Source organism: Equus asinus, chromosome 1 (genome assembly GCF_041296235.1).
Source record: "Equus asinus isolate D_3611 breed Donkey chromosome 1, EquAss-T2T_v2, whole genome shotgun sequence".
Taxonomy (NCBI): Eukaryota; Metazoa; Chordata; class Mammalia; order Perissodactyla; family Equidae; genus Equus; species Equus asinus.
This window is the reverse complement of record NC_091790.1, coordinates 153034467-153043519: the sequence shown is the minus strand read 5'-3', so window position 1 is coordinate 153043519 and position 9053 is coordinate 153034467. Positions and strand designations below refer to the sequence as shown.

The following is a 9053-nucleotide window of genomic DNA, read 5'->3' as shown; positions in this document are numbered from 1 at the left end:
ACTCATTATTTCTCAAACAAAATGATGAAATCATAACATGAGGCTCCAAATTAGAGAAAGCAGAAATTTTTGGTTTCCCTAATCTGTCCCCGTTGCTAATCCAGGGTGGAAACAGAGCACCCTCTTATATTCACATAAACAGGAAAGTATGTCTCTACAACAGACATCAATGTTGTTATGGGATTAATTTTTAATCACCATATTTGCCAATATGAATGGTCAGATGGCATTAGAAGCCCCAATGCAATACCATACAGAACATGATATAATGTATCCAGAATTTGAAATATGATGTACATCCGAAAAAAATAAAAATTAAAAAAAACAAAAAAAACCAAAATAAAAACTTCCTTTTAATTAAAATTCTCAGTTTTAGCATAATGCTAACTCAGAGATTGAGTCAATATACTAAGAGTCATCTGTGCTACTAATTTATGAGCATATCAGACTATCATTTTATTTATGACTTTTAATAGATTTACCAATGATTTTTTCTTCTCTGAGATTATTTTCTACTGTAAAATGGAGTTAATTTCTATCTCACAGTGTTGCTATTAGAATCAAATGAGATAAAATATTTGAAGTATCTAATATACAGTAGCTGATCAATAAACATTAGTTCTATTTCCCCTTTGTTCTAGATATACCTTGGTACAAGTTAAAGTTTGAATTCTAATTCAAAAATTCATTCAAATTATTTATTCAATAATTAAACATTGAGTCTCAAATATACATACATGAGACACGTTCTAAATAGAGAGGGTTGGTGTTCCATGCGAAAAAAAGAAAAGAAAATTGCCCAGCATATAACAAGACTTAAATAAAAGCCTCTAGGAATTAAAACAGTATAGTATTGGTGTAGGAACTGACAAATACAATAAATCTTCAAAACAAAGGACTCAGAAATCGAGCCACTCTTAAAGGGGACATTAATATATGAGAAAAGTTTCATTACAAATCAATGGAGAAAGAATGGGCTATTCAAGAAACGGCTGTTCACACAGAAGAAAAATAAAATTATATCTCTATTTCACTCCACCAAAAAAAAATTCTAGACTAATAAAAGACCAAACTTAGAAAAATAAAACCTTAAAGTCATTAGAAGAAAATGTGCTTAAAATTAAAAACTTATGATCTTGGGATAGGAGAGAATTTCATTAAAAAATGCAGAAGACAGGGGCTGGCCCCGTGGCCGAGTGGTTAAGTTCGCGCGCTCCGCTGCAGGCGGCCCAGTGTTTCGTTGGTTCGAATCCTGGGCGCGGACATGGCACTGCTCTTCAGACCACGCTGAGGCAGCGTCCCACATGCCACAACTAGAAGAACCCACAACGAAGAATACACAACTATGTACCGGGGGGCTTTGGGGAGAAAAAGGAAAAAATAAAATCTTAAAAAAAAAAAAAAAAAAAAATGCAGAAGACAAAAGAATGCATTTACATATTCTTATGTTTGACTAAATAAAAATGTAAAATTTGCATATGACAAAAGAAGTGCAAAGATAAAAGACTAGCAATATAGGGGTAAATTGCAATATATAAATCCGTAAGAAAAAGGAAAACAGAAACAAAACTGAGCAAATGAAATAATCAACAGAAAAAGAAATAGAAAAGACTAATAAAATGTATGAAAAGATGTTTAATCTTACTATAAGCAGGAAAAATACAATTTAAAAAATGAGAAGCGATTTTAGATTATCATTAACTTGCAAAGCCTGCCACTACTGAGTACTGGTGAACACACAGCAAAGTGAGAACTCTCAGTCACTGCTAGTGAAGTAGAGATGGTAAAAGCCACTTAGAGACTCTTTAGCAGTTATCTAGCAAAATCAAACATACACATTCTCTGTGATCCAACAATTCTACTTCTCGCACATGTTCACTGTATGTTCACAACAGCAAAGTTTGTGACAGCAAAAAAAACTAGTGATAATCTCAACAGTGTGGGAAATGGATTAATCCAGTGTGGTAGAGTCACGCAATAGAAGTTAAAAGAAATACACACATGTATACATACATATATACAAACTTGGATAGATCTCAAAACATAATGATAAGTGAAATTATGATACTGTAACATATCACTGACATAAAACTCAGTAATACACACAAAACAGTATTTTACACATATATCCATGAACAATGTATGTAACAGTATTAAAACTGTACTAAAAAGTTACACTTTAAATTCATGGTAACTGTTGTCTTTGAGAGGTAGGAGGACTAAGATGATGTCAACTTTATATGACTTTTATAAAAAAATAACAGATAATATAACGTATTAACAGTTCTGAGTGAGAGTTAGGTGGGTATTTGTTACATTATTCTTCATAACTTTAGTCAATTTCCTGGACTGTAAAAACCAAAAACTAGTAAAGGTCACCAATAAGATCATACTTCAATTTTCTTTTCATCTATTTGAATACTGACAAAAAATATATATGAATTCAACATGCTAAGAATACAAGATAAACAAACGGAATAAATTCTAGAACATGTAATTATACCGATAAAGTTTACATAAAATGGAATAAAATATATCTCAGAAATGAGAAGAATTTTGATCCTAAACATCTTCCACATAATTTTTAAAGTGAATTCTCTTTAATTTGCATATTTCTAATTTGATAGCTAACTATCACCAAAATTTTCACTTACGTACTGAAAAAATAAGTCTCAAGCACAAGTCTTAAAATAACCCAACTAACCTGTATGGGTTCTTCTATGTCTCTGAAGCTCATCACTCCTTGTGAATCTTTTGCCACAAAACATCCAGTTGCATATAAAAGGTCTTTCTCCAGTATGCCAGCGAAGATGTGCTCGTAGGTGAGATGTTTTGCCATAAACTTTTCCACATCCTTCAATATGACAGATATGCTGTTTCTTTTTTCCTGGTTCATTACTGCCTCTAACAAAAACAAAAACCAAACATTTAATTACACTCCCAAATACCAAGCTTATAATTATGGGAAAATAAAAGAGAACAAAGGTAATTAAGTAAGCTTTTCTGAATGAGTTTTTAAAATTATGATGCCATAAGTATAAATTAAAAATCAGAAAAATTTCAATTAAAAAAAAACAAACAAAAGACCAGGGCTACGTACTAAACTCAAAAGCGCTATGAAAACATGTTAATCTCAGAGAGTCTATGTTCTGCCATGGACTTCATGTTCATTTCCTAAGTAGTTTCTTCCCTTGGGGGAAAAAAATCTCTCTAAGCTTTTCAAGACACCCAAAACCCCAGTGAAACTGGTGAAAATTCTAAGAAACAAACAAACAAATATCATTTACAGTCTCTGGAAATGGCCCTATGGAGCATACAGCAAATAAAGAAACATTTATTCACGAAAATCAAACAGAAATCAGTAAGAGAGTGAAAAGTCTGTGATATCTGAACTAAGGCTTACTCCCTCTCTACCTCCTCCTTTCTACCTCCCTTGACATAGAAACACTACCCACTGGTGCAGCCACGATTAGGGTTCGCTCTCCTCCCACCTTGCTGTTGAAAGGCTATCTCCCCAAGAAGGGCAGAGGATGTCAGCATTTCTCGTTTTACCCCCAGCTACCTGTTGCAGAGGTTAAGTTCCAGGTGAGTGTGGCTAACAGCTAGGAAACTCCTTCCACTCATCCTCAACTCCTGAGACACAGGGCTCTACCTTGGATAGAGCATGATAAAAATACTGACATCCAGATCAACCTTGACCCAGCTCATTTGTAGCTCCTAAATCAGAGGTTCCAAGACAAGAGAAGCAAGCCAAGAAAACCTGAGGCTACTGTTGCCTGCCTGCCAGCAAGTGCTGAGCTCCTAGAGTAGAGATGCCAGTCAGAAATGTGCCACTACCTCAACCCCTAGTTCAAGAGCCATGACAAAGAGATTTCGGCCAGAAGGAGAGCACACCATAGAACAGAGGACTCCACATCTTTTCCCAAAGAAGCTGACTTCATTTGCAACAAAATGAGGTTTTCAGGTTTTAGTCTGAGCCTAAGGGCACTCAAATTAAAACCATTAAAACTGTGAAGATTGTTGCAAAAGGCAATTGGGAAGAGACTAATAGATTCAGTGGAGAAACAGGTTAAACTAAAAGTAGGCTGGCTGCGTTGCCAGAGACAAGGAGAAAAGAGGCAGCTGGGAGGAGCCCTCCAAGGGTTAGAATAAATGTCAAACATAGATCTAGTGATCTAACTCCTAAAAAGGAATCTGATTGGATCAGTCTGTGCAGCAATATATGCTTCAGGACATTGTTAAAAACACACAGCAATCAGTTGGCAATTAGTGGAGCTTAACAACTGAGTGTGGCAGGGAAAGAGACAGTCAAAAAGATCCTGCCAAAAGCACTGTTATCCAGGGTCAATGTCAGAATATCCAAGTCTGTACCCACTGAAGAGTAACATGCTTTGTGTGTGAGGAAGGGGGTGATTCCATTAAAATAACCCAGCCAGTCACTAAATAAACAAGCAAACAAAAATAATAAGCTGTGGGGGCCGGCCTGGTGGGGTAGTAGTTAAGTTCGCACATTCCGCTTCGGCAGCCAGGGGTTCACCAGTTCAGCTGCCGGGTGCGGACATGGCACCATTTTGCAAGCCATGCTGTGGTAGGCGTCCTACACATAAAGTAGAGGAAGATGGGCATGGATGTTAGCTCAGGGCCAGTCTTCCTTGGCAAAAAGAGGAGGATTGGTGGCAGATGTTAGCTCAGGGCTCATCTTCCTCAAAAACTAATAATAATAATAATAAGCTGTGGGTGGGAGGAGGGTAGAGGGGCAGTACTAAGAGTTGCTACAATATATTATCTAAACTGCCTAGTTTCCAACAAAAAATTATGAGACATACAAAAAACAAAACAGAAAAAAAGTATGACCCATTACACCAGAAAATAAAGCATGTAAGAGAAACTGTCTGTGAGAGCATTCAGATTTAACAAGACTTCAAAGTAGCTATTATAAATATATTCAAAGAACTAAAGGACACCATAATTAAAGCAGCAAAGCAAGATATAATGACAATATCACATCAAATAAAGAATATCAATAAAGAGTTAGAAATTATTAAAAAAAAAACCAACTGGAAATTCTGGAGATGAAAAGTACAACTGAAATGAAAAATTCACTAGAGGGACTCAAGAGAAGGAAGAAATAGCAAAATTGAAGATAGATCAATAGGCATTATGCAATCCAAAAACAGACAACAAAAAGAACAAAGAAAAATGAACAGAACGTCAGAGATGTTGGTTCAACACGAACATACAAATGAGAATACCAGCAGAAGAAGAGCGGTAAGGAGGGGAGGGAAGGCAGGGAGAGCAGGGAGAGGGAGGGAGAGGGAGGGAGGGAGAGAGAGAATGGAGCAGAAAAAAGTATTCAAAGAATAAATGGCAGAAAACTGATTGAAAAACATTAATCTACACATGCAGAAAGGTCAACAAACTCCAAGTAGGATAAATGCAGAGATCCACAGACACTTATACTAAAGATCCTGAAACCCAAAGACAAGGACAAAATCTTGAAAGCAGAAAGAGAAAAATGACTTGTCACTTACAAGGGAACCCCAGTAAGATCAAGAGCTGACTTCTCAGCAGAAACAATGGAGATCAGAAGGCAGTGGGAAAACATATTCAAAATACTCAAAGAAAAGAACTCAAACAGGAATCCTATATCCTGCAAAGCTATCTTTCAAAAATGAAGGTGAAAAAATATATTCCAAGAGAAACAGAGAGAAGTTGGTCCTAGCAGACCTGCTTTGCAAGACATTCTAAAGCAAGTTCTTCAAGCTGTAAGCAACTGAACCCAGAAGGTAATGCAAATGCACATGAAGAAACAAAAGAGCACCAGCAGAGGTAATTATGTAATTAAAAAGGACAGCTAGTGTTTCTTTCTTTTCTTAACTGATTCAAAAAGCAATTTTATAAAGTAATATGTTTAAAATTATTGTTAAGCCTATAACATTATGGAAATGAAATATATGTAACATATTCGCCAATAACAGCAAAGGAGATTTGTGGGAACAAAGCCATACTGGGCTAAGGAAATGACCCCAGATGGCAACCCAAATCCTCCGGAACAAATAAAAAAAACTAAAAGGAGACATAAAATCATATAAAGTAATAACTATAACAACATATTGTTGAATCTGTAACATTTATAATACGTATAACAATAATACCACAAAAATAAGTCAAAGGGATATATAGATCCATATAGGGGTAGTGTTTCCATAACGCACTGAAATTAAGTTATTGTAAATCTTAAACTGATCATGATAAGTTAAAATGTATAAGGTAAGGCCTAGAGCACCCACTGAGGAAATAACTCAAACTAATACAGTGAAAAAAAATCATTAACAAAATTAAAATGCTACATTATAATCACTTAATGCAGAAGAAAGCAGTAAAGGAGGAATAGAGGAACAAAAAAAGGCATCAGACATGGAAAATAAAAAGTAAAATGGAAGACAAATTCACCCATATCAGTAATAACATCAAATGTGACTAGATTATACAATCCAATCAAAAAATATTTTTTCAGATTGGACTTAAAAAAAAAAAATCCAAGCATACACTGTCTACAGGTGACAGATTTTACATTCAAAGATACAAAGAGATTCACGAAAGTAAAAATATAGAAAAAGATACCATGCAAACAACCACCAAAGAAAGCTGGAGTGGCTATACTGATATGAGATCAAATAAAACTTTAAAACAAAAGATATTATTCATGATAAAGAGGAAGATTTGACAAGGATAAGTGGGTTAATCCATCAGGAAGGTATAATGATTATAAACATACATGCACTTAAACAGGAGAGTAACAAGAGAGCACCAAAACAGATGAAGGAAAAACTGAAAGAAATTAAGGGAGAAATAGACAATTCAACAATCATAGTTGGAGATTTCAATACTCTAGTTTCAATGATGTTTTCGTAAAACAACTAGGCAGAAGATCAACAAGGAAAAAGAAGACTAACACTATAAACCTATAAATGAACTAGACCTAACAGACGTCCATGGAACACTCCACCCAAAAACAGCATCCTTCTCAAGCAGGCATGGAACATTCTCCAGGACAGATCACATGTTAGGCTATGAAACAAATTTCAATAAATTTAAAAGAAATAACAAAGTATGTTTTCTGACCACAGTGGAATGAAAACAGAAATCAATTATAAGAGGAAACTGGAAAATTCACAAACATCTAGAAATTAAACAATGTATTCCTAAGTAACCAATGGTTCTTTCTTCTTTCAAAGAAGAAATTAAAAGGGAAATTACAGAAGACTTTGAGATGAATGAAAATGAAGACACAACATACCAAAACTTAGACGATGCACATAAAGCAGAGTTTAGAGGGAAATTTATAGCTGTAAATGTCTATATTAAAAAAGATCTTAAACCAACAACCTAACCTTCTATCTTAAGACGATGAAAAAGAAGCAAACTAAATCTAAAACAAAGCATGCAGAAATAAATAAAAATAAAAACTATTAGTAGTTTCAGCAAAAACTATTGAAATAGAGAATAGAGAAATAATACACAAAAATCAATGAAACCAAAAGCTGATTCTTTGAAAAGGTCAACAAAATTAACAAGCCTCTAGGTAAACTGAGCAAGAAAATACAGAAGATCCAAACTGCCAGAATCAGAAATGAAAGAGGGGACATCACTACCAACCTTACAGAAATGAAAAGGATTATACAGGAATGCCAAGAAGAATTGTATGCCTATTACTGAAATGACTTTGATGAGATAGACAAATTCCTAGAAAGATACAATGTAGCAAAACTGACTTAAAAACAATCAATCAGAAAAAACCCATAACAAGTAGAGACCGAATTAGCAGTCATGCCCCACATAAGGATGGGTTGCGTATACAACAGTAGTCCCAGAAGATTATAATGGAACTGAAAAGTTCCTATTGCCTAGTGACACCATAGCCATTGTAAAGTCATAGTGTAACACATTACTCAAATGTTTGTGGTGATGCTGATGACAGCACCAGGCATGTTATTGCCCCTGAGGACCTTGCTGTGGGACAAGATGTGGAGGTGGAAGACAGTGATATTGAGGATGCTAACCCTGTGTGGGTCTAGGCTAATGTGTGTTTTTGTATCTTAGTTTTTAACAAAAAAGTTTAAAAGTAAAAAAAATTAAAAATTTTAAACATAGAAAAAAGGGGGCCAGCCTAGTGGCATAGTGGTTAAGTTCACATGCTCCACTTTGGGAGCCCAGGGTTCACAGGTTAGGATCCTGGGTGCAGGCCTACACACTGCTCATCAAGCCATGCTGAGGCAGTGTCCAACATACAAAATAGAGGAAGCTTGGCACACATGTTAGCTCAGGGACAATCTCCTTCACCAAGAAAAAAAAAAAGAAAAGAAAAGAAAAACGCTTATAGAATAAGGACATAAAGAAAATATTTTTGTACAGCTATATGTGTTTGTGTTTTAAGCTAAGTGTTACTACAAAAGTCAAAGTTAAAAAAATTAAAAAGTTTATAAAGTAATAAAGTTACAGTAAACTAAGGTTACTTTATTAGTGAAGAAAAAAAATTTCTTTTCCTAAATGTACGGTGTTTATAAAGTTTACAGTAGTGTCCAGTAACGTCCTAGGCCTTCACATTCACTCACCACTCACTCACTGACTCACCCAGAACAACTACTAATCTTGCAAGCTCTATTCATGGTAAGTGCCCTATATAGGTGCACCATGTTTTATCTTTTATAGTGTATTTTTACTGTACCTTTTCTATGTTTAGATACACAAATACCATTGTGTTACAACTGCCTGCAGTATTCAGTACAGTAACATGCTGTACAGGAGCAACAAGCTAAACCATATAGCAGAAGTGTGTAGTAGGCTACACCATCTAGGTCTGTTTAAGCATACTTTATGATGTTCGCACAATGACAAAATCGCCTAACATCCCATTGCTGAGCGACACATGGCTGTAGTCAAAAAAATATCCACGATAAAAGCCCAGGACCAGATAGCGTCACTAGTGAATTCCACAAAATATTTATTAATACCAGTTCTTCACAAACTCTTTCAAATAATAAAACTAGACG

The 9053-nt window shown here is 35.2% G+C and overlaps 1 protein-coding gene across 3 annotated transcripts in view; it reads right to left on the bottom strand.

Annotated features, from left to right (window-relative positions):
• The window catches only part of SP4 (Sp4 transcription factor), a 78116-nt gene that overhangs the window by 22619 nt on the left and 46444 nt on the right, over positions 1-9053 (bottom strand). For all 3 annotated transcript variants that reach the window (XM_044766120.2, XM_070510006.1, XM_044766124.2), the window contains exon 5: positions 2705-2904. In XM_044766120.2, the coding sequence (XP_044622055.1) occupies positions 2705-2904 (200 nt within the window). The remainder of the gene's footprint in view (positions 1-2704; positions 2905-9053) is intronic.